This window comes from Amphibalanus amphitrite, unplaced genomic scaffold (genome assembly GCF_019059575.1).
Source record: "Amphibalanus amphitrite isolate SeventyFive unplaced genomic scaffold, NRLGWU_Aamphi_draft 000153F_arrow, whole genome shotgun sequence".
Taxonomy (NCBI): Eukaryota; Metazoa; Arthropoda; class Thecostraca; order Balanomorpha; family Balanidae; genus Amphibalanus; species Amphibalanus amphitrite.
Genome location: NW_024881648.1, coordinates 205487 through 219123, shown reverse-complemented (window position 1 = coordinate 219123; position 13637 = coordinate 205487). Strand labels below are relative to the sequence as shown.

The following is a 13637-nucleotide window of genomic DNA, read 5'->3' as shown; positions in this document are numbered from 1 at the left end:
TCATCTCTCAGATTTGAATGAAAATTGGTACTAGGGGTAATCATAGGCTCCAAAAACACCTGTCAAAATTTCAGACTTCTCAGATGAAAACTTTTTGAGCTACATTGCATAATATTTTCTAAACTTCAGATTGTAAGGGTGAGTTTGATGAGCTATAACTCAAAAACGAGCTAAGCAAGCAACAAACGGTAAACAGCTTTGAACTAACGGTGAATCAAAGATTAATACAGCTTTTTTAAAATTGGAAAGAAAAGCTTTTAATATTGAAAAAAGTCGTAATATTTTTTGAAATTGTCTATAACGGCCCTTGGGACCAAAAATTTTGCCATTTTTATTTCTTCAAAATAAAGTTTAGGTCATTTAAAATCGACATGCAAAAAATTAGAAAGGTGTTCTTTCTATAAGTTTCTCATTTTAATGCATACAAAATGGGTTTCCGGGGGTCGTTTCGCCTCTAATGGAGCTAGAACCTTGCGGAAAAAAACGAGCATGTGCGCCGTTACAAGATGCACCGAATGATACCACATTTTAAGGTCTCGGGTTCATTGGTGACCCCTGAAGGTCATTTCAAGTGACCCAAATTACGGGTCCGGTTTTTGGTAGATAACTTCGCAACAAATGGTCGCAGAGCCCCAGTTTTAGCATCTTTGTGTTTGCCTAGCACCGGCGCGTCGAATGGTATACTGTTTATTCTGGTGAGGTCAGCTTAAGTTGCTGACCTCGGGTCAGCACACTGCCGTGTATTTGGCTCCGCTCCCCGACCGGGCGGCCCAGCCGGCAGCCAGCCGCCGGGCATCACGTGACCGCCCCGAGTCCGCGGCAAAGCCAACCAGCGCCGCCACAGAGATGGTTAACAGTCGGGTCAGGCCACGAAGCTGGGTGAATGAGATCATATTGCACATCATTCGATTCGCAAGGTCTTCCTGAGTCCATTGGTAGCTTTCCCGTCTCTCTAGCTCAATTTGATCGAGAGTTATTGACGAAAAACTCTTATGACCCTAGTGACGTACGAATGACGTCACGCAAGGTCAACAATGCAAACCTGAGGCAAAAATGACTTCAATTGGACTTTCAGTAACCAGTGATGTCACTAGGCAGCTTTACCACGCCATTTGTAGGCTCTCTTCCCGAAATCACAATTCGAGACCATTACTGTGACGCAAAATTAGTACATTTATAGAAAGAACACCTTCCTAATTTTTTGCATACTACTTAATAATGATCCAAAAATGTTTTTAAGTAAATAAAAATTCAAAAAAATTTGGTCCCAAAGGCATAAAAATGCAAATGAAAGGACACTCGATGTGTTATATATCAAAAATAGTTTATATTTCAAAATTTTAAAAATGCATATTATTCTTCGTTTCAATGCAAGTTCAATGCCGTATAACATTTGGCATTTGGATTATCCGTCTTAGAGTTACAGCCCGCCAAACTTGGCGCTGCAACGCAAGATCCAAAACATGTTATACATTATAACTCAAAAACTACTCATCGGATTAGCCTGAGATTGTCACAGGAGGATTCAGAGCCCCTGATGGTATACTAGACCAATTATCGTTAAAATCCGAGAGATGAGGGTGTCAAATTGGAAAAAAGTGGTACGATCTATCGTGGAATGCCCCAGCTGCTGGGTGGGATGCTATCTTTCTGTCTGTTAGACAATAAATGCTACGTTGGGTTTTGAATATGACCATTCATATGAATCGTACGTTAGTTTTCGTTCATTCCATGTTACCGTTCTACGTTAAAAACCAGTATAACGCCTTTTGGGGCGACTAACGGAGCGAGCGAGAGGGTGAGCCTTGCACGTGCGAAATTTCGAGGGGGTACCTCCAGCTGACTTGTGCACGGCACCCTACTAACCGGTCTCTAGCGATGTGCCAAATTTGAGCACAATCGGCCCAGCCGTTCTCGAGATCTGGAAGCGGCACCCTGCACGTGCGCACGTGCAAAATGGGTCCCAACTGACTTTTGCACGGCACCCTACTAACCGGTCCCTAACCATGTGCCAAATTTGAGCGCCATCGGTCCAGCCGTTCTCGAGATCTGGAATCGACCCCTGCACGTGCGCACGTGCAGAAGCACCCCAACTCTGGCACATGGATATGCATTGCCTAGTGGGTGCCTACCTACATGCCAACTTTCAGCGCAATCGGCCAAGTAGTTACCGAGATATTGCAACAATTACAAAAGTGACACCTCTTCGTTTTGCACGTGGCACGTGCATAAGGGGTCACCCACATCCATCGGGAATAGTCCAATACTTGGTAGAAGGAATGAAGCTACCCTACAAAAATTACCGCATGTAAATCGGTCAAGTTGTTGCTGAGATATAAGCGTCGCAGAATCGTGACCACGGCCGGCCGCTCATACTCAGAAATTTCCGTTATTCTACGTAAAGCCGGGTTCACACCGGTTTTCCGGTCCGGAAAAATTCCGTCTGCCGGGCCGGCACCAAAATGTTGAAATTGTCGCTAGATGTCAAAAAAAGTCGCTAGAACCGGAAAACCGGAAAGTCGAGCCGGAAATGTCATTCTAAGTACGATAAGTAGGTACCAAGCAATCTCGCGAATTATTTTGAAATCGCACATGCTTGTGTGACGGCTTTACAAGTCACTGATGCAGTTCCATCCAACCGAAAATCATCCATCCTTCACTGGTAGGTATATTAGCAACATTAATACAATTTAACATTTACAGCATGCGGGCTAGCATAGATAACATGAACTACCTGCTGAGTTACTGTAATGGGAACAAATTTAACACCTTTTCTTTTTTTGCACTTTGCACGTGCAGCGGGGGTCACTCACGTGCACCAAGAGTATCCAATGTTTGTTAGAAGGGATACAGCTACTCTACAAAAGTTACCGCAAGTCAATCGCCCCAGTGGTTACTGAGATATAGGCCTCTCAAAATTGTTACCCCAGCAGAACGACTTGAACACCCCGACTTTTCACGTGCCACGTGCCACGACGGTCACCTGAATGCATCACGATAAGTGAATTGCGGAGCAGAAAGGATGGAGCTACCCAACAAAAAAGACCGCAGGCGAATCGGCCCAGCGGTTACTGAGATATCAGCCTCTCAAAATACTGATTAAAAATCCGTCATTAAAAATAAGAGGCCAAAGTGGCCTCTTATTTTTCGCGCCAAAAACGAGTGTCCAATCCAGGTAGTTCATGTTATCTATGGGGCTAGGTATCGACTAAAAGACACTGATTTATTTCAATCGCGCTTTGGCTGTTGTTGGTTTAAAAACACTTGTGAACAAAGAGGAATTGAGTGCTGGGCAAGGCGCATTAGAGACGGCGAGCTTGATATTACGCTTGCTGATGTAGATGGCTGGGTCTCAAAATCGGTCATCTGACTGTCACTGACTCATACCGCCATAACCCGCGCCCCGCTGGGGGTCCTAAATTTCCACGCCTTGCTGGCGTGGGAATTTAGGACCCCACGCCAGCAAGGCGTGGGGTCCTAAATTATTATTTTAATCCTAAATTTTTGTTATTGATTTCCAAGGATAGGAAATCAATAACACCCCCCCCCCTTCTAACTCGGCTCCTGGGCCACGCAGCGATACGGGGAAGGCGGCGTTCGAAAGAGTGTCAAAAATAATGACGAAATTAATTTGGTCACTTTTTTGGTCAAATCAAAGGTCAGGTCACCAGAGGTCATGGAAAGCCGAATTTCACCGATTTTCAGGTCGAATGTCGACGATTTACAACAAGCCAACGCATAACTTGGCATCGATTTTCTCCCATTGACTTATAATGAGGAGTTCACAAAATTGACCTGACCTTAGGTCACAGATATCAAAATTCCGAGATAGTTATTTATTTAAATTGTGTACATATTGTTGCCCTTATCAATCGCTGAGAGTTTCAAAGAGGTCGGTCGCTCGATGTAGCTATGGAAGACGTTGAAACTTTGTATGAGGTGAGGTCACTTGAAGTGACCTGGTGACCTGACTTTAAGTGACCTTGGTCTACAATTTTTACAACATGTGCAGAAAAGATGCATGATAAGGTGTGCCAAAAACAGCCGCCGTTTTTGAGATATTCGCGAAAAACCACAGGGAGGGTTCAAAATTCAAGTACCCCCCCCCCCACGCCCACCCCCACCCCCAGCCCCCAGCAGGGCGCGGGATAATATCCTTGGCATTCAGCACCATCGCATTTCCTGAATCTTCTACTTGCGATTGAATGGCAAAACTGCCTCCACCCTCCCGAGCTGCTATGTGCTTGTGTAGGAGGGCATCGAGGGCAGAGAAGTGTTGTCAGCGCGTCTTGTAGAATGTAGATTTCAGAATCTGCTCGGCTGGCTCCACTTCGTAGACGACGAAAGTTAAGCAATAAGCAATACGTACATTGTGCTACCTGTCCTGCGGCCGGCTCCAGCGCTTGCTAATCTCTTCTGCAGATACTGGCTCCGCTCTTTCTACAACCAGTAAAACGCCTTTTGGGCGAAGAACGAGCGAGCGAGATAGCGAGCCCTGCACGTGCGGAAGGGCGAGAGGGTACTTCCAACGGGCTTGTGCAAAGCACCCTTCTAACCGGTCGCTAGCGGTATGCCAAATTTGAACGCAATCGGCCCAGCCGTTCCTGAGATCTGGAAGCGGCATTCTGCACGTGCGCACGTGCAAACGGGGTCCAAACTGACTTATGCACGGCACCCTACTAACTGGTCCCCAACCGTGTACCAAATTTGAGCGCAATCGGCCCAGCCGTTCTCGAGATCTGGAAACGCCCCCTGCACGTGCGCACGTGCAGTAGCACCTTAACCGCAACATATGGGAATGCATTGCCTGGTGGGTGCCTACCTGTATGCCAAGTTTCAGCGAAATCCCCCCAGTAATTACCGAGTTATTGAAATGGGAACAAATTTGGCACCTCTTCTTTTTGTATTTTGCACGTGCAGTGGGGGTCACTCACATAGATCAAGAGTATCCGACCTTTGGTAGAAGGGATGCAGCTACCATACAAAAATTACTGCAAGACAATCGCCAAGCGGCTGCTGAGATATGACCCTCTCAAAATCACTACTTTTGCAAAACAACTTGAACACCCTTGACTTTTCACGTGGCACGTGCCACGACGGTCACTGAGATGTATCAAAAGTAGTCAATTACGGGGTAGAAGGGATGGGGCTACCCAGCAAAAAAGACCGCAGGCCAATCGGTCTAGCGGTTGCTGAGATATAAGCCTCTCAAAAGCGTTACAGGCCGGGCCGGGCCGGGCCGGGCTGGGCCGCTCATACTGAGATTTTTCCGTTATATTGAAAAGACTCGCTTCGCTCGCTGCGCTCGCTCGCTCGTAACCAGGTAACCAGCGCGTCCGCAATGTTGTTCCACAAATTTGCCCTTCTCACCGCTTCCTTATAATATTTATTATTTTTTTATAAAGCCATGGATATTTTCCAACCAATGAAATTAATTTATAATTTGAAAAGGCAATGAGTCATGTGAAATACAAAAACAGAAGTGTAGCTGTCACTCCGTTTGAGATGCAAATGTTTTGAAATAAAAATGAAACGCCGTCAAATTTACGCTTGAATTTTATATTCTCGTGAAAAATCGCGAGACTATTAGGGCACCGTTGGTTAAATTGGGCCTGTAGCGCTGAAACATAACATTATTTCCCTCGTGCCTTAATTTCATATCACAAACGGTGGCTATCCGGCAAGGCAAAAGTTGAGATGATTTCAACTTCTTGCCGGACCGGAAAATCTGGCTCTCCGGCCTGCCGGACCGGTCAAAAGAAGTTGCCAGATTTGCCGGTTCACACCAGTTTTCAATTTTCCGGCACGGAATTGGCCATTTTTCCGGCCCGGCAGACGGAATTTTGCCGGCCCGGAATCCGGTGTGAACCCGGCATAAGACTCCGCTCGCTTCGCTCGCTCCGTAACTAGTGTATTGCAGAAGATACCCTTACAGTCGAACCCTTTCAGTCGTTCGTCGGAGCAGTTTATCAACTAAAATCACTAAACCCCAGGGCACATAGTGAGCTGTCGATTTGCTCGGTTCAGTCGGCCCCAATCAGCTCCCTATAATCAGCTCCCACAGACAGTTCTGTCTGTGGTCGTTCTACCGACCGGTCTACCGCTCTCTACCAGGACGTGAACCTGCCCCTGCCATACGGCCGAACTGACGTGTTCCGTCGACGGTTCGTGTACGCGGGCTCCCGGCGACACAGCACGGTCGGAACAGAGGTCCGCGAGGCGTGCACCCTCGGGGCTCGGCGTGCGGGGCGTGCAGGGCGTGCAGGGCGTGCGGGGCGTGCAGGCGGTGCAGGGCGTGCTTACCTGAGCTGGTCATGCGCTAGTTGTGTCCGATATAGACGGTTAGGTGTTGAACGGTTACTACCGAGAAAGCAGTCAGGACACTGTGTGTGTAGTGTATGTATAGTGACTAGTAATCATCCGGGCTGTAATTGCCACGTAGATCAGAAACACGTTCACACACATGAGCACGAACGGTACAGTCGGGAATCATGTGCTGTGATCAAGTCGGGCACTGCCACTCCGTCTGAGAAACACGATGAGCTTTGTTCGTCTGAACTGTGTGGGCTTGTTGGCCCCTAAAGGCTTTTGTATGTGTGTTGTGACTAAGCCATATGGAGTGCTGATTGGTGACTAAGCTCTTAGCGCTTCTTATGCTTTGAGGTGGCTTCTCATGCCTTTGAAGATCTTTGGCGATCGCTTGTTCGTTGACCAGTGTATTGGCACAGACTCTGAGCTGGCTTTTCCAGGGTGGCGACGCTTTAGGCACCGCGCTTCCTTGGATTGGATTTAATGCACTGTCCTACGGCAGAGAGACTATGAAGCTTCTGGCGTCCGTCTTGCTTTCTGCTTCTTGACATCTTTTTAGACTTTCCATCAGAGCTACATACATGTTTTTCCTTTTCACAAGCAAGTTTGATGTGCCTGGTCGATAATCTTCTTTGAATTGAACTCATAAAATTAGTGACATTGAACTTCTTAAACTGCTTTGATGTTTATGTTGTATGTTATCTTTTGACTTTGACTTTCTATTCAGAATAGTGCTGGACGGTTTTTTGCTCTCATTTTTGACTCAATGCTACCATTCTTGCCAGCTACTCTTTAACCACATACATCACCCCGCCCCCCTGCTACCCCTTCTCTGACACCCCTCCCCTCCCGTCCCTCTTCTGACAGGACGGCGGCGAGGGCGGCACGACCAGTGAGCTGGACGGGTTCTTCCAGCTGCCTCCGTCAGCCACCGCCGGCTACCTGGCCCGGACTGTGGTCCACCACTTGCTGACGCGGCCCATGACGGCCCTGGACGACATCGACGCCACGGCCGCTCTGGAGAGCGCCGCCGCCTCGCCGCAGGCATGTAACATCGCCTAGGGGGACGGGGAGGGAGAGCCGGAGAGAGAGATAGGTGATGGGTGGAGTTTTCAGAGGACGGAGCTGCGTGCTAGGAGCTAGTGTTTTGTAGATGGCTAGAGACTGGAGAGTCGAGATGCGCTAGGGATAGAGATCAATGAGGCCAGTTGTTTGACTGGTCAAGAGTGAAGACTGAAGCAGGATTGTTGACTTTTTTAAGTGGATGAACAGAAATTCTTTGATCAAGCCTTGGGCTGGCTGTTGTAACTAATCGTAGGATCTGCTGCTTCGGATAGCCAACGAGACAACGGTCAGAAAATTGTGGTCGCTCGTCACCTGAGCTGCCCCCAGGTTTGAACGCTTACCCTATGTCACCCGACGACGTGCTCTGTGTAGAGCCCCTGAAGCTCACGATATGTGTTCGTACGCGAGCCGGGTGCGCCGGACGATACCAAGGAAGAATCCCCTGCTGTGGTGGCAACATAATCCAGGGAGGTTCTGGTAGAGACTGGCAGAGAGGTACTGTACTCTCGTCACGTGGGCAAGTCTCGTGCTTCGTGCCGCAAGGGGGCATATGGACGAACACGTGAAGTGCAATACGTGCCACGTGAGGTGTGGTGCTGCAGATTGTGGCTCGTGCTACGAGTTGAATGCAGGATGTGGTAACACTGCTAGATGAACAGTGTGAGAGATTAGAATGTGCGACGCGCAAATGCTTGAAGTCATGCCTTGTGCTTTCGCTGGTGCTTCATGGCAACGGATAATCGTCACGGGTTTCATATTCGATGCCTTAGATTTTGATTTGTGTGTAGATGTATAAGTTTGGGCTAGTTTTCTAAAATGCTGAATGTATTGTGCTTAGAACCGCCAGTCGGTCATGAAGGGTTTTGTAGAGGCATATTGTGCCGCCTTGCTGAGGTGTTAGTGACACTCTACGGTATGTTCGTGAATTGATAGCTTACGTGCTTTGCATTTGCGAGTCTAATAATTGCTGCTGCTGTTTCAGAATTTGTAGACAGCAGGCGCTTGTAAATCATTGTAAAGGGAGCTGTTATTTGAGCTGATATCGTAGTCATATGCTTAGTCCTCCAAACTAACCTAGTCTGAGCTCACATGTATGATATTAACCACACCGTAGATCAGTTCGGTCTGCGATAGTCGAGCCAATCAGGGATGTCTGTAACTGACTTACTGCGTGTCTGTGTACAGACTTGTCAGTGTTGAGTGTTTTTGGGCCAGACCCGGGCCAGTACCCCGTCGTGCCATCCATGACAATTTTTGTCATCCTCATTTGTAATTCCCTCCCCTTATGTATAGCCCGATCAAGTAAGCGCGCAGCCCGCCCGCCCGGTGAATCTCAGATGTGTTGCGGGTTGCTTTGTCTGCCGTGACAGTACACCCATCCCGTACTAATGACCGTGTGATAGAGCCTCGTCACTTGGCCCCGGTCATTTCCGCTTCCTCTCCCCTAACTGACTGGCGGTTTACGGTAGTCACGGTAGGGGAGAGTGGGGTAATTTGGCCGCTTTTTTTAGAAAACGATGTAACTAAAAATCGACAACACATTTCTGCATTTTCTCAACGCTGACAGGTGTGGCATACATTCTACTTTCTTGGACAGTAAACTTGAAATGATTGAGTAACTACTTATATTGAAATCGTGGCGTATTACAAAGGTCTGCAAAGCGGCCAAATTGCCCCACTAGCAGGGTTATTTGGCCGGGGGTGTGGGGTAATTTGGCCGGTGTTAGTTTGAGGCCATGATTTTTGTTATAGGCGAGTCAGCTTCACATTCAGGAATGACGCGTGTCCTACGACGCATTTGAAGCATTTTGGAGGTTGACTCAGCCGTCAGAGGAGTCGAAAATAGTCAAAATAGCGGCTCTAGATGCGATGACAGTTTTTTACGAATAACTTTTGAAGTAATCAAGCTAGGCCAAAACCAAAAGCACAATCGTAATTCCCTCGTCATTCCGCATCGAAACATGCATGTGTTGACCTCAAGAGGTCAAGGTCAAAGGTTGGCTTCAGGTCACGTTACCTCAGGTCGATTGACCTCAAGGTTACGTGAGTTCAAGGTCATCATGTATATCATTCGATGCGCCTTGACGAGCTGAACACAATGAGACCATTTGCGTGGCTGTATCTTTTTTCTGTAAGTATTTATTAGCAAAAAAGCGTTAGGTAACCTTTGATGACGTCACATGCCCTTACAGCTGTCCAATAGGAAATATGGCATCAAGGTAGTCAAAGATGATCATGAATTATGTCCTTTATGGTATAATTGACCATGACAACTCGGCCGTCCCAGCATAGTGACTCTGAGCGCACCGGCCAAGTTGCCCCGCTAGTCCCGGCCAAATAACCCCACATTGCCATTCTGAAAATTTTTGTCTATAAAGTCGTCATGGCTGTACAGAACTAGATGAAATTGCTCTTGGGACCGCTGAACACCCTCAAAAATGGCGCTATAATGTTGGAATTCGTTTATAGCCCAAATACTACATGTTATACAAATTTTTAAACGGAAGTAAAAGTTACCATTTTCTAACGTAATTCACCTTTTATTAATTTTGAATAAAACTAAGAGGGGGAAAGTTTTGACATTTGTTCTCGAGTTAGTCCTGCCGATGACAAATGAATAGAGACTAAAGTTATTTCATTCACTTTTATCAGCTTTCGTACAGGTGGGGGCGGCCAATTTACACCACCGGCCAAATTACCCCACTCTCCCCTACATCTAATTGACGCGTGAACCCGCGGGTTGAACTAGCGCGCCCGGCCGCCGATCTGATGGGTGGTATACTGTATAACCTCTCTTTACACTTTGTCCTGTCCTCTCGACTCACTTCCCTGCTGTGTTCTAGGTAACTTTCGACTGTCGAGACCATCCTGAGCTATCCGCCGCCTCCTATCACCTCCCCGCCTCCTATCCCCCCCCCTGTCCTCTCCATGTCCCTATCTCACCCCTGTCTCCTGTCCTCTGCCCTCACTTCCCTGCTCTGTGTTCCAGCTAACCGTCGAGACCATCCTGAGCTATCCGCCACCCTCTGTCCCCTCCCCGCCTCCTATTTACTCCCTCCCTGCCCTACCCCTGTCCCCTGTCCTCTCCCCTCACTTTCCTGCTCTGTGTTCCAGCTAACCGTCGAGACCATCCTGAGCTACCCCCCTCCGAGCCTGCCCAGCTCCGATTCTCCGGAGCCGCCAGAGCTGCCGGCCACCCAGTCCTCGTCCTCCTGGCCGGGAGGAATCCTCACGGAGTTCCTCGGCACTGTCCTCTCGGAGGACGGCACCATCTGAGAGGTAATGGGACGGCCAGAGAGTCCTCCCTTGTGGAGTCCTCATGGCGTCCTCTCTACTCTCCTGTCCTCTTTCCCCAGCTGTGCGTGTCAGTGGACGGATATTAGATACAATACTGCTTGCCATTATCCCAGCTTTTTGTATTATCGCGCCTGTGCTGACGAATCATGGAACTGATTGCGGTGGGCGGAAGGAAACTGCTATAACTGTCACTGATGCATTGCTATGTCGTGTTACTTATAGCACATGACCGTGTGTAGTGTGTATATTGGAACTACGATGAGCTGAAAACTATCAGAAAATGTACAGATGCATCCCAGCGCAGGATTTGTGCGCGGAGCTGCATTGTCGCTTCCGTACCGGACTGTTCTGCAATACATATGTGTTGTAAATCGGGTACCCACAGTCTTATTCTTCTTCCTTATTCTGATTCGTCCGCCCCAAGGCAGCGGACGAAGCGTGTGGAATCGTTGGAATTTAACCATATGGCGCGCTGAAGCGATGATCTTACGGACATTCGTCTCATTGCTTTTTTACATTGTTTCAGAGACGTTCATACAAGCACGCATCGTGTACAATGCGTCCGCTTTATTGTGAACTGAAACACTGTCAGACCCACAGCCCACACCCGTCCTCTACCAAATGCCCGACCCGCAGTGCCAGGCCGCCTTGTAAACCCCGCTGTCCGCCCGCTATAGTCCAACTACCTCCCCGCAGTGAATACGCCCAGTGCCCTGGCGGCCAGCGCCTCGACCCGGTCTGCCATCGCCTCTTCATTGGGTGGCTCGGGAAACTGACCGGCCAGCGGCTGGCGGACGAACCGCAGACGCGCACCTCGCTGAGGAGAGCGGTCCCGGGTCTGGTCCTCGTCCTGGTCCTCAGACGAGTCTTGGTCTTTGGCCTGATTCTGGTCCTCACGAGCTTCTTCACGCCTGCAAATTGAAATGCTGGTTAAGACATGCGCTTGTTCGTGGCTCATGCTGGCTTCTTGATACACCCAACTGTCTGATGAGTATTTTAGCTGGAAAATGAGCAGGTGCAAACATAACAGTTCCTTCTCTCGTCTCTACACTCAAACAAAGTCCTGCCTCTGGCCTTTCGCGCCCACCGTTTATAGACATTTGTGAATTACTGTACCTCTCACTTCGTGTAGTGCTGCTCTCGATACAGTCTGGCTCCAGAAGGTTGAAGTAGAGCTCTCCCACTAGTTGTGAATGCACCGTGGCAGCCTTGACCAGACAGTGGAAAAACGCAGCATCACATTCACAGTCTGACCTGAAAACAAACGTCTGGTCAGTTAGGTATTTGGGCCAATGCACGGATGAAACGGCGTCAGACAACATGAAATGCTAATGCGACATGGTTACAAATATAACGTAATCCTTTTCCATTGTTTCTTACGAGGATTTTAGCAATAAACCACGGTAGACCAAACACGGTATATTGGCAACGACCGTGATGATTACGAAAGCTGTATGGCCGGTCAGGACTAGATGTTGAACAAACAAACAAGTAAACACTAATCCCCAGCCGACTGCTGTCAATCTGCCTTTCCCTCACCACTGCCCCCCCACCCCCACCCCCTCCCCCGCCCCCGCTGACCGTGTGAAGTGCCCGGTGTTGGTGACACCGCCCCGCGCCTCCCCGGCTTCCAGCGACACCGGACAGTGGTCGTGCTGCCGACAGCAGAGGTCGGTGGCTCGCGCCGACCCCAGGTCGTCGTAGCTGGTGGCACTGGTGCCCGTGCCGCACCACTTGGTGTCTGTGGAGGAGGGAGGGGAGAGAGAGAGAGAGAGAGAGAGAGAGAGAGAGAGAGGGCGCGCGCGCGCGCGCGTGTGATTGATGTTTGTGGGAATGCGGGTAATAATCGATCTATACCGTATGTTTCGCTCGGATGAATATGACAGAATCTGAAGCTGAGTTAGATTGAGGGCTTGATGAGAGATGACTTCGCTGCAGGATCGGTTAAATGAATGAGATAGGTTGAAATGGATACAATTATCGTCTCAATAAGTGGGCCAGATTCGAGGTGAATTTTGTGGAGTTATCAATCCTATGATCCTATGATGGAATATTTACCCGGCATTTTCGCAGTGCTGTTGGCTAAGATGTCTGTCCAGATGTCGTCTGTGGACCGTTTGGTCCTCCTCGCCGGTCCACATAGCAAGGTCCGGCCGGAGAACCTACCACAGGAGGTGCTGGGTCAGGCCCGGTCTGATGTGCTGCAGGCTGTCCCAAGTGACCCCTGTAATTTGACTCAGCAGTCAACTGCGTAGGCGCGGTTCTTTCATGAGATTTAATTGAGATCCGTCAATTTAACTGCGTTGAATAATGAAAACTTTGGAACTTGTGCCCTGCCGCTTTACAAAGAGACCTACCAATGATTACCCTTTTACGTACGTTTGACAGAAGCTGTGCAGGACTGCTTGAGTGTGTTCATCTCGCTCTGAGCTGGCCGGCAGCTGTCTGGGAGCAGCTGCCGCCGGCTGCAGCGGCTGCAACAGCTCCAGTACCCCGACTGGGGACAGGGGTTAGGGTGATTGAACCAGTTCTCAATGCCTCGCGATAGTGAACACGACGATATAACACCTGAATAATTATCAGCAGCACTTTGTTGCTGAGTTTCCATCAGCCCATACCATGAACTGGGGCATACCCCAGCATTAGGCCATAGCGCACAATAAGCTATAGTTGCCCGTCATTCACGTGGGTGAGTTGACAATGTGACTGGGCGGACGGGCGCTCTACGGGGCTGCATTCGATGTGCTACGTCAGTAGTAATTAGTGATTGCCGGCGTAGTACACCAGTCGATACAGTGATTGTCCACAGAGAGGCGGAACCATGCCAGAACGGCTCTGGACAAAATGCACTCGACATATGAAAACTACGAAAGAATGTTCAGTGATGATATCTCCTTTGGTAGAAAACGGAGAATACTTATTTATAATAGGAGGGCAGCCGGCAGACAAAATATAGATGCAAGTGC

At 48.8% G+C, this 13637-nt stretch overlaps 2 protein-coding genes across 5 annotated transcripts in view; one reads left to right on the top strand and one right to left on the bottom strand.

Moving 5' to 3' along the window:
- Positions 1-11047, top strand: part of LOC122383033 (probable phosphorylase b kinase regulatory subunit beta) — a 56257-nt gene extending 45210 nt beyond the window's left edge. For 2 of the 4 annotated variants that reach the window (XM_043369092.1, XM_043369091.1), the window contains 2 exons: positions 7177-7353; positions 10489-11047. In XM_043369092.1, coding sequence (XP_043225027.1) covers positions 7177-7353; positions 10489-10650 — 339 coding nt within the window. In that variant the 3' untranslated portion in view covers positions 10651-11047. Of the gene's footprint in view, positions 1-6114; positions 6211-7176 lie in introns of all 4 variants that reach the window. The other 2 variants (XM_043369090.1, XM_043369093.1) reach the window with 2 other exon arrangements.
- Positions 11048-11202: 155 nt separating this feature from the next.
- Positions 11203-13162, bottom strand: LOC122383032 (phospholipase A2-like). Its single transcript, XM_043369088.1, has 5 exons — positions 13051-13162; positions 12730-12833; positions 12253-12412; positions 11788-11925; positions 11203-11582 (listed from the first exon to the last, which is right to left on the bottom strand). The coding sequence occupies exons 2-5, from the start codon at positions 12734-12736 to the stop codon at positions 11354-11356; spliced, it is 534 nt and encodes a 177-aa protein (XP_043225023.1). The 5' UTR covers positions 12737-12833; positions 13051-13162; the 3' UTR covers positions 11203-11353.
- Between the last annotated feature and the right edge of the window lie 475 nt (positions 13163-13637).

Bases quoted from the DNA above. Each gene is read 5' to 3' on its own strand.
- LOC122383032 (XM_043369088.1), bottom strand. The intron at 11,926-12,252 runs GTCAGCGGGGGC...GTTTGTTTTCAG, and splicing joins AACACCGGGCACTTCACACG to GTCAGACTGTGAATGTGATG. The intron at 11,583-11,787 runs GTACAGTAATTC...TTCAATTTGCAG, and splicing joins AGCACTACACGAAGTGAGAG to GCGTGAAGAAGCTCGTGAGG.